We start from the raw sequence: 20,797 nt of genomic DNA on the forward strand, positions 1-20,797 counted from the left end.
GAACAAGGCAACCCCCCCCCACGTCAGATTCTGACTGCAGCATTTAACGTTCATATTTTAGTCATTTAGCCGACGCTCCAGTCAAGCAACGACCTTACACACTTTCAGATCATGTTGTTTACTTAACATTACTGTGAACATGTTTACATACAGTTGAAGTCGGAAGTTTACATACACCTTAAACCAAATACATTTAAACTTAAACTTTTCACAATTGCTGACATTTAATCCTAGTAAAAAATGCCCCGTTTTAGGTCAGTTAGGATCACCACTTTATTTTAAGAATGTGAAATGTCAGAATAATAGTAGAGAGAATGATTTATTTGATTTCTTTCATCACATTCCCAGTGGGTCAGAAGTTTACATTACACTCAATTAGTATTTGGTAGCATTGCCTTTAAATTGTTTAACTTGTGTCAAATGTTTTGGGTAGCCTTCCACAAGCTTCCCACAATAAGTTGGGTGAATTTTGGCCCATTCCTCCTGGTGTAACTGAGTCAGGTTTGGCCCATTCCTCCTGACAGAGCTGGTGTAACTGAGTCAGGTTTGGCCCATTCCTCCTGACAGAGCTGGTGTAACTGAGTCAGGTTTGGCCCATTCCTCCTGACAGAGCTGGTGTAACTGAGTCAGGTTTGGCCCATTCCTCCTGACAGAGCTGGTGTAACTGAGTCAGGTTTGGCCCATTCCTCCTGACAGAGCTGGTGTAACTGAGTCAGGTTTGGCCCATTCCTCCTGACAGAGCTGGTGTAACTGAGTCAGGTTTGGCCCATTCCTCCTGACAGAGCTGGTGTAACTGAGGCAGGTTTGTTGGCCTCTTATACTACTAGATATACACTCCTACACTAGATATACACTCCTACACTAGATATACACTCCTACACTAGATATACACTCCTACACTAGATATACACTCCTACACTAGATATACACTCCTACACTAGATATACACTCTTACACTAGATATACACTCTTACACTAGATATATACTCTTACACTAGATATATATACTAGATATATACTCTTATAGATATATACTAGAAATATACTCTTATAGATATATACTCTGATACATACTCTGATACTAGATATATACTATTACACTAGATATATACTATTACACTAGATATATACTAGATATATACTATTACACTAGATATATACTAGATATATACTATTACACTAGATATATACTAGATATATACTATTACACTAGATATATACTAGATATATACTATTACACTAGATATATACTAGATATATACTATTACACTAGATATATACTAGATATATACTATTACACTAGATATATACTAGATATATACTATTACACTAGATATATACTAGATATATACTATTACACTAGATATATACTAGATATACACTAGATATATATACTATTATACTAGATATATACTATTATACTAGATATATACTATTACACTAGATATATACTAGATATTACATTACATTTAAGTCATTTAGCAGACGCTCTTATCCAGAGCGACTTACAAACTATTACACTAGATATATACTATTATACTAGATATATACTAGATATATACTATTATACTAGATATATACTAGATATATACTATTATACTAGATATATACTAGATATACACTAGATATATACTAGATATACACTAGATATACACTAGATATACACTAGATATACACTAGATATACACTAGATATACACTAGATATACACTAGATATACACTAGATATATACTATTATACTAGATATATACTAGATATATACTGTTATACTAGATATATACTAGATATATACTAGATATATACTATTATACTAGATATATACTAGATATATACTATTATACTAGATATATACTAGATATATACTAGATATATACTATTATACTAGATATATACTAGATATATACTATTATACTAGATATATACTAGATATATACTGTTATACTAGATATATACTAGATATATACTATTATACTAGATATATACTAGATATACACTAGATATATACTAGATATACACTAGATATACACTAGATATACACTAGATATACACTAGATGTACACTAGATATATATACTATTATACTAGATATATACAATTATACTAGATATATACTAGATATATACTGTTATACTAGATATATACTAGATATATACTATTATACTAGATATATACTAGATATATACTATTACACTAGATATATACTATTATACTAGATATATACTAGATATATACTATTATACTAGATATATACTAGATATATACTATTATACTAGATATATACTAGATATACACTAGATATATATACTCTTATACTAGATATACACTAGATATACACTAGATATATACTAGATATATATACTATTATACTAGATATATACTCTTATACTAGATATATACTAGATATATATACTAGATATATACTGTTATATACTATTATACTAGATATATACTATATATACACTAGATATATACTCTTATACTAGATATATACTAGATATATATACTAGATATATACTGTTATATACTATTATACTAGATATATACTCTTATACTAGATATATACTAGATATATACTAGATATATACTGTTATATACTATTATACTAGATATATACTATATTTATACTAGATATATACTCTTATACTAGATATATACTAGATATATACTAGATATATACTGTTATATACTATTATACTAGATATATACTATATTTATACTAGATATATACTCTTATACTAGATATATACTAGATATATACTAGATATATACTGTTATATACTATTATACTAGATATATATACTATATTTATACTAGATATATACTATATATACACTAGATATATACTATTATACTAGATATATATACTATTATACTAGATATATATACTATTATACTAGATATATATACTATTATACTAGATATATATACTATTATACTAGATATATATACTATTATACTAGATATATATACTATTATACTAGATATATATACTATTATACTAGATATATACTATTATACTAGATATATATACTATTATACTAGATATATACTATATATACACTAGATATATACTATTATACTAGATATATATACTATTATACTAGATATATATACTATTATACTAGATATATATACTATTATACTAGATATATATACTATTATACTAGATATATATACTATTATACTAGATATATATACTATTATACTAGATATATACTATTATACTAGATATATATACTATTATACTAGATATATACTATATATACACTAGATATATACTATTATACTAGATATATATACTATTATACTAGATATATACTACTATTTCTGAAGGTACAGCACATGATTGATTGTATGATAGTATCATGCAGCCGGCATCGGCTTTATAAGACACCGTTTGTTGTGTTCAAATAAAATACAAAAGTACATTAAATGTTTTTTTGTTAAATATACCCCATCACTATCTCTCTCACACACACACACACACACACACTTGTGAAATAGCCATGTGAGACGTGGGATGTTGGTACCTGTGTCTGATTCCCTCTCCTTGTTGCGAGGGGGGCTCACGGTGAAGGACAGTTTGCGTTTCATGATAGACTTGGGTGGTTTCCCTTCCTTCCCCCCCAGAAACTCACTGCGGTCAAGCTTCGGAGTCTTGGTGAAGAGGGAAATCTCATCTTTGCTCTGGAAAAGAAAAGGGGGGGGGTGAATTACAACAGGGGTTACATTAACGCAGAATTCAGTGCCCCCCCCCCCATGCAGAAAAATTGTATAATTATTTTTTTTAAACGCTGAATGAATATATCTTACTGCGTTTTGTAAACGGAGATCTGAAAGTGTTAGATTGTACATTTCTGCTCGGCTTCAGACAAAATGTTGTGCTTCAGTTACACATCTCCACTGGGATGAGAAATCTTTGCTATCGTCTTCAGGACACACGAAAGGCACTCTTCCTCTCCGATGGCAGAGGGGAAGAGGCAACGGTTGCTTTTCTCCAGTAGATGTAGATTTAACGGCAAGCAAAACACGAGGAAAATGTAGCTGGCTACATTCCATCTAGAACCATAAGGAACCTGATGGCCATGCATCGTTCATGCAGAAAAATTTGACTTGCACTTTTCATTGTAAGCTAATTTACTTTACTTGGGGCGGCAGGGTATCCTAGTGGTTAGAGGGGAGGGGCGGCAGGGTATCCTAGTGGTTTAGAGCGTTGGACTAGTCACCGGAAGGTTGTAAGATCGTATCCTCCGAGCTGACAAGGTAATAAATAAATAAAATCTGTCGTGCTGTTCCCTGTTCCTAGACCAGTTAACCCCCTGTTCCTAGACCAGTTAACCCCCTGTTCCTAGACCAGCTAACCCCCTGTTCCTAGACCAGTTAACCCCCTGTTCCTAGACCAGTTAACCCACTGTTCCTAGACCAGTTAACCCCCTGTTCCTAGATCAGTTAACCCCCTGTTCCTAGACCAGTTAACCCCCTGTTCCTAGACCAGTTAACCCCACTGTTCCTAGACCAGTTAACCCCCTGTTCCTAGACCAGTTAACCCCCTGTTCCTAGACCAGTTAACCCCCTGTTCCTAGACCAGTTAACCCCTGTTCCTAGACCAGCTAACCCCTGTTCCTAGACCAGTTAACCCCCTGTTCCTAGACCAGCTAACCCCCTGTTCCTAGACCAGTTAACCCCCTGTTCCTAGACCAGTTAACCCCACTGTTCCTAGACCAGTTAACCCACTGTTCCTAGACCAGTTAACCCACTGTTCCTAGACCAGTTAACCCCCTGTTCCTAGACCAGTTAACCCACTGTTCCTAGACCAGTTAACCCCCTGTTCCTAGACCAGTTAACCCCCTGTTCCTAGACCAGTTAACCCCCTGTTCCTAGACCAGTTAACCCCCTGTTCCTAGACCAGTTAACCCCCTGTTCCTAGACCAGTTAACCCCCTGTTCCTAGACCAGTTAACCCCCTGTTCCTAGACCAGTTAACCCCTGTTCCTAGACCAGTTAACCCCCTGTTCCTAGACCAGTTAACCCACTGTTCCAAGGCCAGTTAACCCCCTGTTCCTAGACCAGTTAACCCCCTGTTCCTAGGCCAGTTAACCCCCTGTTCCAAGGCCAGTTAACCCCCTGTTCCTAGACCAGTTAACCCACTGTTCCTAGACCAGTTAACCCACTGTTCCTAGACCAGTTAACCCCCTGTTCCTAGGCCAGTTAACCCCCTGTTCCTAGGCCAGTTAACCCCCTGTTCCTAGGCCAGTTAACCCCCTGTTCCTAGACCAGTTAACCCACTGTTCCTAGACCTGTTAACCCCCTGTTCCTAGACCAGTTAACCCCCTGTTCCTAGACCAGTTAACCCACTGTTCCTAGACCAGTTAACCCCCTGTTCCTAGACCAGTTAACCCACTGTTCCTAGACCAGTTAACCCACTGTTCCTAGACCAGTTAACCCACTGTTCCTAGACCAGTTAACCCACTGTTCCAAGGCCCGTCGTTGAAAATAAGAATTTGTTCTTGCCTGGTTAAATAAAGATGAAATAAAAAGCAAACGTGTGTGGCTGCTAGCCAAAAAGCGTTGCACTTCTGTTTCAATCTGATGAAAACTAAGACATTTTCTGCTGAATGTTTTTTCAGTAAAATTTGTGTGATGAAAAACTAGTTGCCCGTCCCATATAATAAACATTAAAAGCAAACAAAAAAACATATGATATAAAAACTCGAGGTGAAATTGTTTTGTTTTTTTAAACGCAGCTTTATTGATGGTGTTTGTTTTGAAAAAAATGCTGATTTCTGCAGTACAATTGAATTTCAGTGGCTAGGTTAAAAAGAGTAGTTCCCGTTGTCGTCTGGAGTTGGATGCATTTATCTAGATGAGTTCCACTGATATCTTCATATCGGAGTATGTGAGCAGAGTTGAAGGGGTCGGGAAATCTCGCTTATCGCTCAGGGATAAATAAAAACCGCCGTTCCAAATGAGCTCCATTCATAAAAAATGTAAATATAAATATATTTTTTTAAATCACCATTTAACCAACACCAATCTATTTACGTGACAACCTGGACCTACCATTTGGTTTTGAAATATTGAAACCAAACCGTAAGATGTGAAAGTATTCTAATTAATATGCCAGCAGCTGAGAAACCCCTCTCTCCGTGCTTGCAGAGCCACTGGGAATTTCACGGTAAGGTTGTATTCCTGTTATATTCGGCGCATATGACATATACAATATGATTTGGACACTAAACACCCTGCAGGCCACTCTTGCCAGGCTGGGCAGGGACGTAGTTTATTTTTCTACGGGAAGCCTGAAAAAGGTTTTTAGGCAAAATGACCCTATCAGAAACAGAAACCTCCTTGAAAATGAAATTGTTAATATATAAAAAAAGGTCCAAATCAAAGTATAGCCTGTGTGTCCTTATGGGGATGTGGTGGTCCTTCTGTAGCTCAGTTGGTAGAGCATGGCGCTTGTAACGCCAGGGTAGTGGGTTCGATCCCCGGGACCACCCATACGTAGAATGTATGCACACATGACTGTAAGTCGCTTTGGATAAAAGCGTCTGCTAAATGGCATATATTATTATTATTATACTATACTATTTCTGATCGTCTTAACTCAACAAGACTTTGAGAAGCTCCACAGTGATGGTTTCTTCGCCTCCAACAGCATAAAGTGTGTTTTTAAATCCATTGAGAATGACAATAGAACCTCAACGTGGCCTATCTGGACAATCCCCTCCCAGAACCACTCAGCATGGAAAGAGGGGGAAAAATGTCATGCTCTGATCCGGAGGAAACGTCATAATTTTTATTTTATTTTAAATAGGCCTACCTGATTACTAAGTATCCCTTTGCGAAAAATATCCTACAGCTGCGCTGGAAACTGAGGGCCCAGAATATTTTATACAATATTGCAAGTATTGCTAGCATGAGTTCTGGGCCAGACCAAGTTGATACAGACAGGCCATGTGTAGCCAGAGAGGCTAGCATGAGTTTTGGGCCAGACCAAGTTGATACAGACAGGCCATGTGTAGCCAGAATGGCTAGCATGAGTTTTGGGCCAGACCAAGTTGATACAGACAGGCCATGTGTAGCCAGAGTGACTAAAAGGAAAATTATTTTTACAATCCGGATATTTTCTACCTGCAGGCTGCAAAGTTTTAATTTGTTGGCTTCATGGAGCCTATTTTTTACATATTGCCAATGGAAGTTATCATATTTTAGCTTTGTATCATTATTATTTAGATATAATGTTGATTAACCACATGACATTGATTTTGAGATATGACTTATAAATGAAACGAAACTCTTCCATGAAAACAGGCATGAAAATTACAGCTAAGATAACTTTGCACTTAAAATGGAAAAAAGGGTCGTTGGCCGCTGGTGCAGCCTAGTGCCGGTGCAGCCTAGTGCCGGTGCAGCCTAGTGCCGGTGCAGCCTAGTGCCGGTGCAGCCTAGTGCCGGTGCAGCCTATTACCGGTGCAGCCTATTACCGGCGGAGCCTATTACCGGCGGAGCCTATTACTGGCGGAGCCTATTACCAGTGTAGCCTATTACTGGTAAGTTCAGGAGAAAAGTGCTAGAATCTTATTTTCTTCTCATTAGGCTATATTGATCTCTGGCTCCATCTTTAATAATTTGTGTGTCTTCATCTGTAATATCAGTGCTTAAAGCATCAGACAAGCTCAGTAACCAACATATAGTTGATTTATTAACACATGGGGTGTGTGACTATATATGGAAGTTTTTTTAATTTTTTAGATTGGTCTAAAGAACAGACGACTCTTGGTCTGCCATTTTTTTGTTTTGTTGTCAGAGACCGATCACATGCTCTGCTTAACATCTTGTAGATCTGACCATGGACTACTTGCTAACCCAGAAACTTTATATTGTATATATAGTATTGTTCCCAGGGGGCTAGGACATAGAGATATCAAGAGAAGCCAGACCAGATGGTGCCGGACGGGTGTAGAATATATGCTGTGTGTATAAGGGTACCTTCTTCCCAGTCGGTTTGTCCACCATGGATCCATCTCTGTCGGCCCCGGGTTTCGCCATGGTGCAGTGTTGCTGGTGGTGCGGATGGACTCCCCTCCCCTCCCACCCACCGTGTGACTAGCTACGACAGCTACAGCCCAGCACACTCATCATGCTCCTACAACAGAAGACATGTTATGAAGACAACATTAACACTACATGTTATGTTATGTTAGCCGTGTGACTAGCTACGACAGCTACGGCCCAGCACACTCATCATGCTCCTACAACAGAAGACATGTTATGAAGACAACATTAACACTACATATGTTATGTTATGTTAGGTTAGCCGCGTGACTAAGCTACGGGTTAATAAGGCTCCTATAATACACAGGAAGAGAACATCGACAATTCTCACATGATCTCAATTAGCCTATCAGAAGCTTCTAAAGCCATGACATCATTTTCTGGAATTTTCCAAGCTGTTTAAAGGCACAGTCAACTTCGTGTATGTAAACTTCTGACCCACTGGAATTGTGATACAGTGAATTATAAATGGAACAATCTGTCTGTAAACAATTGTTGGAAAAATGACTTGTGTCATGCACAAAGTAGATGTCCTAACAGCCTTGCCAAAACTATAGTTTGTTAACAAGAAATTTGTGGAGTGGTTGGAAAAACGAGTTTTAATGACTCCAACATAAGTATGTAAACTTCCAACTTCATCTGTATATAGTGTTTGTCATGTTAGTTGTGCGATGAGCTATGACAGCTACGGCTCAGCGCGTTCATTATGCTCTTACAACAACACAGGAGGCCATGGTGAGAATTTCAAGTCATTCACTTAAGACATATCTCCCCCCCCCATACCAATATGATGCTTAAACTTAAGAGCCTACAATTGAGCCAAACACGTCACCTCCAAAATGAAACATTTAAATTGTATTTTATTCAAACTTCCTGGGGTCTGACAATTACAAAACCATGAAAAATAACTGCGAGAGATCAGAGGGTAATGTATTCTGTAATAGTGGTTAAAAAAAAAAAAACAGAAAGCTCATTGGCCGATACCACTTTGTATGCATTGCTACACGGTTCACGTGGAAATTTCCACAACTGTTGAAAGTGGCATTACTGTGACATGTAGAGAAATACAGTGCAACATCTATGGGGGGGAAAAACGGTGTGATTCATTAGGTTAGGGGCTCTCTCACTCTCACAGGGAAATCTCCCTCACACACACACCCACACACACCAACCTAAGTCTATGGTCATGTGTTGTCCTACGGATCATACATAGACTGACTTTCGGTTTCAGCTTCAAAACAGCTGGGGAGAAGAAAAAAAAAATACTACATTTTTTGGTTATAAAAAAATATACATTTCACAGCAGTTCAGATGGTACAATGACGAGCTACACTATACTTGCTTGTTTTGTCCTATAAACTGAAACGATTAGAATTATAGCTTCTTTAAAATTTAACTTCGAAGGGGATAGGAACGTCCCAAGGATCCCGGATAAAGCCCTTTAAAAAATAAAAAATAAACTTTTTTTTTTATACATCAGCTGATATCTCAAAGTGCTGTACAGAAACCCAGCCTAAAACCCCAAACAGCAAAGCAATGCAGATGTAGAAGCACGGTGGCTAGTAAAAAACTCCCTGGAAAGGCCAAAACCTAGGAAGAAACCTAGAGAGGAACCAGTTGTGTTTTCCACAAGCATACAGACAAATAGAAAAAACACTAGAGTGTATTTGTGGTGCTGCACCGACCAGACCGTGCTGCACCGACCAGACCGTGCTGCACCGACCAGACCATGTGGTACTGCGGAGGTCTTTACTGGGGCCTTACAAGAGAGATGAGTGTGTGGGTGAGAGCCACGTTACAGAGTGTGTGTGTGTATATATAGAAGGGAGGAAGTGGACTAGTTATGTTACAGAGCAGTACAGCTCACCTAGAAATGTATTGTATCGTGTACAGTACAGGACTGATATGAAGTCAGTGACTCTTACAGGCTTCTATATCTATGGATCCCAGACTTCTATATCTATGGATCCCAGACTTCTATATCTATGGATCCCAGACTTCTATATCTATGGATCCCAGACTTCTATATCTATGGATCCCAGACTTCTATATCTATGGATCCCAGACTTCTATATCTATGGATCCCAGACTTCTATATTATGGATCCCAGACTTCTATATTATGGATCCCAGACTTCTATATTATGGCTGTACTGTCTATTATCCCCAATAGCTGCAGCTACTCCTCCAGGGGTAAAGGCAGTTATATTCAACGTTAAAAACATTTTAAAACACACCAGATTTTACAACACATTAAGTCTCTCAGGCCACTACTCTACAACACTAAATCCATTTGTACGTGTGTGTTTAGTGTGTATGTTAACGTGTGTGTGTCCTCACAGTCCCCACTGTTCCATAAGGTGTATTTTTCATCTGCTTTAGATTATCTGATTCTACTGCTTGTATTAGTTACTTGATGTGGAATAGAGTTCCATGTGGTCATGGCTCTATGTAGTACTGTGGATTAGAGTTCCATGTGGTCATGGCTCTATGTAGTACTGTGGATTAGAGTTCCATGTAGTCATGTCTCTATGTAGTACTGTGGAATAGAGTACCATGTGGTCATGTCTATGTAGTACTGTGGAATAGAGTACCATGTGGTCATGGCTCTATGTAGTACTGTGGATTAGAGTTCCATGTAGTCATGTCTCTATGTAGTACTGTGGAATATAGTTCCATGTAGTCATGGCTCTATGTAGTACTGTGGAATAGAGTACCATGTGGTCATGGCTCTATGTAGTACTGTGGATTAGAGTTCCATGTAGTCATGTCTCTATGTAGTACTGTGGAATATAGTTCCATGTAGTCATGGCTATGTCGTACTGTGGAATAGAGTTCCATGTAGTCATGGCTCTATGTAGTACTGTGGAATAGAGTACCATGAGGTCATGGCTCTATGTAGTACTGTGGAATAGAGTACCATGTGGTCATGGCTCTATGTAGTACTGTGGATTAGAGTACCATGTAGTCATGGCTCTATGTAGTACTGTGGAATAGAGTTCCATGTGGTCATGGCTCTATGTAGTACTGTGGAATATAGTTCCATGTAGTCATGGCTCTATGTAGTACTGTGGAATAGAGTACCATGTGGTCATGGCTCTATGTAGTATTGTGGAATAGAGTTCCATGTAGTCATGGCTCTATGTAGTACTGTGGAATAGAGTTCCATGTAGTCATGGCTCTATGTAGTACTGTGCACCTCCCATAGTTTGTTCTGGACTTGGGGACTGTGAAGAGACCTCTTGTGATACATCTTGTTGGGTATGCATGGGTGTCCGAGCTGTGTGCTAGTAGCTTGAAAACACAGACACCTCGGTGCATTCATAGTAGTGATGAAGTCAAATTTCTCCTCGCTGTTGTACATTGACGGGCCAGTCGTCCTTCCCCTTGAATTTTCCTAAGTCCCTCGTTGTGGCACCTGACGACACGACAGGAGAAGCAGTCCAAGTGTTGGCTTGGTCGGTATCAAACCCTACTGGTCTTCTGTAATCTGAAGGTTAGCAATGTACATGTAAAACAATTACATGTAAAATCCCATAGAGAATGCTAACGAGAGCATAGAGAATATCTTATACGGTCTCTGAAACCATTTTCAGGACAGACAAGGTCATAAAGTTAAACAACTAAAAAAAGTTTGACAGCAAGGCTCTTGATCCAGGAGGGGATTCTCTGCTGTTTGTATTTATTATGGATCCCCATTAGTTCCTGCCAAGGCAGCAGCTACTCTTCCCGGGGTTTATTATGGATCCCCATTAGTTCCTGCCAAGGCAGCAGCTACTCTTCCCGGGGTTTATTATGGATCCCCATTAGTTCCTGCCAAGGCAGCAGCTCCTCTTCCTGGGGTTTATTATGGATCCCCATTAGTTCCTGCCAAGGCAGCAGCTACTCTTCCCGGGGTTTATTATGGATCCCCATTAGTTCCTGCCAAGGCAGCAGCTACTCTTCCTGGGGTCCAGCAACATTAAGGCAGTTATAGTGCATTCGGAAAGTATTTAGACACCATCACTTTTTCCACATTTTGTTACGTTACATCCTTATTACAAAAATGATTCAATTAAATGTTTCTCATTAATCTATACAAAACACCATCATGACAAAGCTAAAATAGGTTTAGAAATGTTTGCAAATGTATACAAAATAATACCTTACATTCAGACCCTTCCATGCCACCCATTCTGAAACTAACAGCAGTGCTTTGTTAAGTTTGCAGTAATTTCACTCGCTGAAGTAGCTAACAAAACAACTCCAAAAACAATTTGCTATTCTTAATAGTTTTAAATCTAGACATGGTGTCTTTACCAAGATGAGAAACAATTAGAAACCTCTGCATTCCAAGACCATTGGAGTGGACAGGTATTCATTGATGCAGAGAGAGAAGAACACGATCAGGGTTGAGGGCTATCATCGAGATAATACCGACACGCGGGGGACCCGATGCTGGCTGACACGCGGGGGACCCGATGCTGGCTGACACGCGGGGGACCCGATGCTGGCTGACACGCGGGGGACCCGATGCTGGCTGACACGCGGGGGACCCGATGCTGGCTGACACGCGGGGACCCGATGCTGGCTGACACGCGGGGACCCGATGCTGGCTGACACGCGGGGGACCCGATGCTGGCTGACACGCGGGGGACCCGATGCTGGCTGACACGCGGGGGACCCGATGCTGGCTGACACGCGGGGGACCCGATGCTGGCTGACACGCGGGGGACCCGATGCTGGCTGACACGCGGGGGACCCGATGCTGGCTGACACGCGGGGGACCCGATGCTGGCTGACACGCGGGGGACCCGATGCTGGCTGACACGCGGGGACCCGATGCTGGCTGACACGCGGGGACCCGATGCTGGCTGACACGCGGGGACCCGATGCTGGCTGACACGCGGGGGACCCGATGCTGGCTGACACGCGGGGACCCGATGCTGGCTGACACGCGGGGACCCGATGCTGGCTGACACGCGGGGGACCCGATGCTGGCTGACACGCGGGGACCCGATGCTGGCTGACACGCGGGGACCCGATGCTGGCTGACACGCGGGGGACCCGATGCTGGCTGACACGCGGGGGACCCGATGCTGGCTGACACGCGGGGACCCGATGCTGGCTGACACGCGGGGGACCCGATGCTGGCTGACACGCGGGGGACCCGATGCTGGCTGACACGCGGGGACCCGATGCTGGCTGACACGCGGGGGACCCGATGCTGGCTGACACGCGGGGACCCGATGCTGGCTGACACGCGGGGGACCCGATGCTGGCTGACACGCGGGGACCCGATGCTGGCTGACACGCGGGGACCCGATGCTGGCTGACACGCGGGGACCCGATGCTGGCTGACACGCGGGGACCCGATGCTGGCTGACACGCGGGGGACCCGATGCTGGCTGACACGCGGGGACCCGATGCTGGCTGACACGCGGGGGACCCGATGCTGGCTGACACGCGGGGACCCGATGCTGGCTGACACGCGGGGGACCCGATGCTGGCTGACACGCGGGGGACCCGATGCTGGCTGACACGCGGGGACCCGATGCTGGCTGACACGCGGGGACCCGATGCTGGCTGACACGCGGGGACCCGATGCTGGCTGACACGCGGGGGACCCGATGCTGGCTGACACGCGGGGGACCCGATGCTGGCTGACACGCGGGGACCCGATGCTGGCTGACACGCGGGGACCCGATGCTGGCTGACACGCGGGGACCCGATGCTGGCTGACACGCGGGGACCCGATGCTGGCTGACACGCGGGGGACCCGATGCTGGCTGACACGCGGGGACCCGATGCTGGCTGACACGCGGGGACCCGATGCTGGCTGACAAGCGGGGACCCGATGCTGGCTGACAAGCGGGGGACCCGATGCTGGCTGACAAGCGGGGACCCGATGCTGGCTGACAAGCGGGGACCCGATGCTGGCTGACAAGCGGGGACCCGATGCTGGCTGACAAGCGGGGGACCCGATGCTGGCTGACAAGCGGGGGACCCGATGCTGGCTGACAAGCGGGGACCCGATGCTGGCTGACAAGCGGGGGACCCGATGCTGGCTGACAAGCGGGGGACCCGATGCTGGCTGACAAGCGGGGGACCCGATGCTGGCTGACAAGCGGGGGACCCGATGCTGGCTGACAAGCGGGGACCCGATGCTGGCTGACAAGCGGGGGACCCGATGCTGGCTGACAAGCGGGGACCCGATGCTGGCTGACAAGCGGGGGACCCGATGCTGGCTGACAAGCGGGGACCCGATGCTGGCTGACAAGCGGGGGACCCGATGCTGGCTGACAAGCGGGGGACCCGATGCTGGCTGACAAGCGGGGGACCCGATGCTGGCTGACAAGCGGGGGACCCGATGCTGGCTGACAAGCGGGGGACCCGATGCTGGCTGACAAGTGAGGTACAAGATGCTGGCAATAATATCAGGGATAGAAGATCCACAGTGGTGGACAAGATGCTGACAATAATATTAGTGATAGAAGATCCACAGTGGTGGACAAGATGCTGACAAATGAGGGACAAGACGCTAACAAAGGAGGGACAAGATGCTGAGTATTAGATGACTACTCATGCAGTTTGGGCCGGGACATTGTCATAATATTGTCCTTCCTTCCTCCAGGTGATTCTACTGTTCGGGTCACCACCTGTTGAGTGTTATGGTCGTTGTTGCATGGCTTCTTATCCAGAGGACCAGTGTGGTGTTATGGTCGTTGTTGCATAGCTTCTTATCCAGAGGACCAGTGTGGTGTTATGGTCGTTGTTGCATGGCTTCTTATCCAGAGGACCAGCGTGGTGTTATGGTTGTTGTTGCATGGCTTCTTATCCAGAGGACCAGCGTGGTGTTATGGTTGTTGTTGCATGGCTTCTTATCCAGAGGACCAGTGTGGTGTTATGGTCGTTGTTGCGTGGCTTCTTATCCAGAGGACCAGTGTGGTGTTATGGTTGTTGTTGCGTGGCTTCTTATCCACAGAGGACCAGTGTGGTGTTATGGTCGTTGTTGCATGGCTTCTTATCCAGAGGACCAGTGTGGTGTTATGGTTGTTGTTGCATGGCTTCTTATCCAGAGGACCAGTGTGGTGTTATGGTTGTTGTTGCATGGCTTCTTATCCAGAGGACCAGCATGGTGTTATGGTTGTTGTTGCATGGCTTCTTATCCAGAGGACCAGTGTGGTGTTATGGTTGTTGTTGCATGGCTTCTTATCCAGAGGACCAGCGTGGTGTTATGGTCGTTGTTGCGTGGCTTCTTATCCAGAGGACCAGTGTGGTGTTATGGTTGTTGTTGCATAGCTTCTTATCCAGAGGACCAGTGTGGTGTTATGGTCGTTGTTGCATAGCTTCTTATCCAGAGGACTAGTGTGGTGTTATGGTCGTTGTTGCATAGCTTCTTATCCAGAGGACCAGTGTGGTGTTATGGTTGTTGTTGCATGGCTTCTTATCCAGAGGACCAGTGTGGTGTTATGGTTGTTGTTGCATGGCTTCTTATCCAGAGGACCAGTGTGGTGTTATGGTTGTTGTTGCATGGCTTCTTATCCAGAGGACCAGTGTGGTGTTATGGTTGTTGTTGCATGGCTTCTTATCCAGAGGACCAGTGTGGTGTTATGGTTGTTGTTGCATGGCTTCTTATCCAGAGGACCAGTGTGGTGTTATGGTTGTTGTTGCATGGCTTCTTATCCAGAGGACCAGTGTGGTGTTATGGTTGTTGTTGCGTGGCTTCTTATCCACAGAGGACCAGCGTGGGTGCAGGGTTGTGTTCTTACCAAGCAACAACAAACCTGATTCAACTAATCATGCCCTTCGAAGTACATGGTTATCTAGTCAACACCGCATGGCAAGTAGTCGTTAACACAGCTCTCTCTCACAGAACGAGAGAGGAGGGGGACAGAACGAGAGAGGAGGGGGACAGAACGAGCGAGGAGGGGGACAGAACGAGCGAGGAGGGGGACAGAACGAGCGAGGAGGGGGACAGAACGAGCGAGGAGGGGGACAGAACGAGCGAGGAGGGGGGACAGAACGAGCGAGGAGGGGGACAGAACGAGCGAGGAGGGGGACAGAACGAGCGAGGAGGGGGACAGAACGAGCGAGGAGGGGGACAGAACGAGCGAGGAGGGGGACAGAACGAGCGAGGAGGGGGACAGAACGAGAGAGGAGGGGGACAGAACGAGAGAGGAGGGGGACAGAACGAGCGAGGAGGGGGACAGAACGAGCGAGGAGGGGGACAGAACGAGCGAGGAGGGGGACAGAACGAGCGAGGAGGGGGACAGAACGAGCGAGGAGGGGGACAGAACGAGCGAGGAGGGGGACAGAACGAGCGAGGAGGGGGACAGAACGAGAGGAGGGGGACAGAACGAGAGGAGGGGGACAGAACGAGCGAGGAGGGGGACAGAACGAGAGAGGAGGGGGACAGAACGAGAGAGGAGGGGGACAGAACGAGAGAGGAGGGGGACAGAACGAGAGAGGAGGGGGATAGAAACATTTATTTTTTTGCATGTTAAAACAAGAACAATGCTGCTCTTACCCATAATCTGATGTTGGCAAGACGAATACGTTGCTGTGTTATCTCCCCACACACACGAGCTGAAGCCAACTGCAGCGCAGATACTTCCTATCATAACACATTCGGTTTCACAACCCGATTCACACAACTGCTGCACTTAGCCAAATACACTCCGCTGAAGGGTTGGGTGATGTCTGGAATGACATTGTCCCACCACCCTTATCCAAAACGTTGCTGATATAGGACAGTATTTTTCTTACCCTTTTTTTGTTGTTGCACTAATTTAGGTTATTTTCATACTTATTTTAGTTTTGCCAACAGTTTGATAGGCAAAAGGCCTATTAGTTTATAGCACAAGCCAACATCCATTATTTTTTAAAGTCTCATAAAGAATGTTATAAATTAGTGATGCACCAATATGACATTTTCGGCTGATACCGATATTACATTTTTTTTTTTGAGGCCTTTTAAAGCATTTTAGTACAGTTAAATAGTTAACACACACATGGTGGTCTAAGGCACTGCATCTCAAGAGGCGTCACTACAGTCCCTGGTTCGAATCCAGCCTGTATCGCATCCGGCCCCGGTGATTGGGAGTCCCATAGGGCGGCGCACAATTGGCCCAGGGCTGTCCGGGCCGCCATTGTAAATTAGAATCGGTTCTTAACTGACTTCCTTGACCAATCAGAAGCTGAATATGACTCCACGTCACATAATAATTGAACACGTTCATACATTTTTCACCTAGTTATTACACAAATTACTCGTACTTCACATATCACAACGATTCATTGATAGGTAATATAATAATATATAATAATACGTGTGCTATGATGCTGGTAAAGTTGTCTCACGCACCTACAGTGCTGGTCATTAAATAGCTAGCTAGCTGAGGGATGCAAACAATGTTCTTCCCTAAAAACATAACAAAACGACAATCTGTTTCAGTCGTTATAGTAGCTAACTATCTGGCTAGCTGTCATCATCTAAAATAACCCTGATTTATAGGACAGTTCTTATTTGATTAATGGTGGTCGGTCCCCATCTATTTGAAACTAGCCACAACAAGGATTAGCCACAATCGTGGACTTTGCGGTTAGCCTTCAAAATAAAAGTATGTCATTGACAGATACGCAAATCAATTCAAATAGTAGAATTATGCCATAATTTAATTGATCACGCTAAACGAGGTTGGAATGTTGTTATATAAAAATCAATAAAAGACAATTATTTGTTAATATGACAAAAATCTGTTGAAATTTCACTGTACAGCCTTAACCTATGGATTGTGGATCAACGACATGGGGTATCAGTCTACTCAATGACACCCAGAGAACATTAGTGTCGTAGCGCTTATTGCGGGATTCTGAAACAACTGTGAATTGAGCCACATTTATTGTTATCCTGTCAGGTAGTCCCAGGACCATGTCCCAGGACTACCGGACATGATGACTCCTTGCTGTCCCCAGTCCACCTGGCCATGCTGCTGCTCCAGTTTCAACTGTTCTGCCTTACTATTATTCGACCATGCTGGTCATTTATGAACATTTGAACATCTTGGCCATGTTCTGTTATAATCTCCACCCCGCACAGCCAGAAGAGGACTGGCCACCCCACATAGCCTGGTTCCTCTCTAGGTTTCTTCCTAGGTTTTGGCCTTTCTAGGGAGTCTTTCCTAGCCACCGTGCTTCTACACCTGCATTGCTTGCTGTTTGAGGTTTTAGGCTGGGTTTCTGTACAGCACTTTGAGATATCAGCTGATGTACGAAGGGCTATATAAATACATTTGATTTGATATTTTCATACTTATTTTGGTTTTGGCTACAGTTCGATAGGTAAAAAGCTTATTCGTTTATAGCATAAGCCCCCCATTCTCATGGACGGGGCTGTAGTGGAGCAGATTGAGAGCTCCAAGTTCCTTGGTGTCCACATCAACAACAAACTAGAATGGTCCAAGCACACCAAGGCAGTCGTGAAGAGGGTATGACAAAACCTATTCCCCCTCAGGAGACTGAAAATATTTGTCATGGTTCCTCAGATCCTCAACAGGTTCTACAGCTGCAACAGAAAGCTGGTTGCATCACTGCCTGGTATGGCAACTGCTCGGCCTCCGACGGCAAGGCACTACAGAGGGTAGTGCGAACCTGCCATCCAGGACCTCTATACCAGGCGGTGTCAGAGGAAGGCCCTAAAAATTGACAGAGACCCCAGCCATAGACTGTTCTCTCTTCTACCGCATGGCAAGTGGTACCAGAGTGCCAAGTCTAGGATAAAAAAGACTTCAACAGTTTTTACCCCCAAGCCATAAGACTCCTGAACAGGTAATGAAATGGCTACCCGGACTATTTACATTATGTGCCCCCCCCCCCCCCAACCCCCCCAAAACCCTCTTGTTACGCTGCTGCTACTCTGTTTATCATATATGCATAGTCACTATTACTATACACTCATGTACATACTTCCTCAATTGGGCCGACCAACCAGGGCTCCCACACATTGGCTAACCGGGCTATCTGCATTGTGTCCCACCACCCACCCGCCAATCCCTCTTTTACACTACTGCTACTCTCTGTTCATCATATATGCATAGTCACTTTAACCATATCAACATGTACATACTACCTCAATCAGCCGGACTAAGCAGTGTCTGTATGTAGCCTCGCTACTTTTATAGCCTCGCTATTGTATATAGCCTGTCTTTTTACTGTTGTTTTACTTCTTTACTTACCCATTGTTCACCTAACACCTACTTTTGCACTATTGGTTAGAGTCTGTAAGTCATCATTTCACTGTAAGGTCTACCTAGACCTGTTGTATTCAGCATTTCACTGTGAGGTCTACTACACCTGTTGTATTCAGCATTTCACCGTGAGGTCTACTACACCTGTTGTATTCAGCATTTCACTGTAAGGTCTACTACACCTGTTGTATTCAGCATTTCACTGTAAGGTCTACTACACCTGTTGTATTCAGCATTTCACTGTGAGGTCTACTACACCTGTTATATTCAGCATTTCACTGTGAGGTCTACTACACCTGTTGTATTCAGCATTTCACTGTGAGGTCTACTACACCTGTTGTATTCAGCATTTCACTGTAAGGTCTACTACACCTGTTGTATTCTGCATTTCACTGTAAGGTCCACTACACCTGTTGTATTCAGCATTTCACTGTGAGGTCTACTACACCTGTTGTATTCAGCATTTCACTGTAAGGTCTACTACACCTGTTGTATTCATCATTTCACTGTAAGGTCTACTACACCTGTTGTATTCAGCATTTCACTGTAAGGTCTACTACACCTGTTGTATTCAGCATTTCACTAAGGTCTACCTAGACCTGTTGTATTCAGCGCACGTTTGTATTGAACACTATTCCAGAGGAAACCCACTGTGTGGGTGTTTTGAAGTCTGATAACTGAGGACGTTGGAAAAAAAAAAATCTTGTGTATGGAGTAGACTGACATCCCATTTCATTGATCCTCAATCCTTAGGTAAAGCTGTACAGTGCAATATGAATGTCAATACACTCAATAGGCTGAGTGAGGAGGTGACAGTCACAATGCTAATATACGTAAACTCTTCAGTTGTGTTCTGTGGGTGTCACCGACTAGACTGATACCCCATTCCATTGCTTCACATTCCAACCTTGTTTAACATCTAGTCTAAATATGACATGTTTCCACCAATTGTAACCTTCTGCATCACTTTCAAAAGAGGGACTTTTATTTTGAAGGCAAACCGCCAATTCCAAAATTGTGACTAATCCTTAGTGGCTAGCTTCACAACACACATTAAAAGAAAATTATTTATATATATTCTGCGAGATCCCAAAAGGCCGAAATCCATTAAAAAAAGTCAATGGAATTCATTGGCCTTGACCAATCGACTGGTCGAGCCCTGCTACATGCTATTTTTCAGACATTACACAGTATTGTTCAAACGTACAAAGCTAAGCTAAGCATAGCTACTAAGCTACTAGTAGCGTCCTTGCTATTAGCTTCGCGACTGACATTTTCCCCATGAGCATACGGAGTCTGAGAGCACTGTGGATCGACCGGAGGATTTCGTACTGGGGAAAGCCGTATTGCTCAAGAATGTTACTGGTTCTCATACCGTTGCTGCCAGGTCAGAACATGGTTTGAAACATGAAAACACACTCTTAGCGCCATTCGGACAACTGACTGGAGAAACAAGCTCATCGACGTGATACTCAACAAAACTGCCAACACAAGACTGTAGGGTTAACACGTAC

General features: G+C 43.5%; 1 protein-coding gene across 5 annotated transcripts in view; it reads right to left on the bottom strand.

The window, feature by feature from the left end:
* Window positions 1–20,797, bottom strand: part of LOC124010040 (ankyrin repeat domain-containing protein 12-like) — an 89,721-nt gene that overhangs the window by 40,120 nt on the left and 28,804 nt on the right. For 4 of the 5 annotated variants that reach the window (XR_006834350.1, XM_046322363.1, XM_046322362.1 and 1 more), the window contains exons 2-3: window positions 7,991–8,147; window positions 3,530–3,686 (exon numbers count right to left, since the gene is read on the bottom strand). Coding sequence is in view for 3 of the 5 variants with exons in the window: in XM_046322363.1 (XP_046178319.1) it covers window positions 3,530–3,686; window positions 7,991–8,050 (217 nt within the window). In the remaining 2 variants the exon portion in view is untranslated. Of the gene's footprint in view, window positions 1–3,529; window positions 3,687–7,990; window positions 8,148–20,797 lie in introns of those variants that run through there. The other variant, XM_046322364.1, reaches the window with a different exon arrangement.

The sequence above is a fragment of the Oncorhynchus gorbuscha genome, linkage group LG22 (genome assembly GCF_021184085.1).
Source record: "Oncorhynchus gorbuscha isolate QuinsamMale2020 ecotype Even-year linkage group LG22, OgorEven_v1.0, whole genome shotgun sequence".
NCBI lineage: Eukaryota > Metazoa > Chordata > Actinopteri > Salmoniformes > Salmonidae > Oncorhynchus > Oncorhynchus gorbuscha.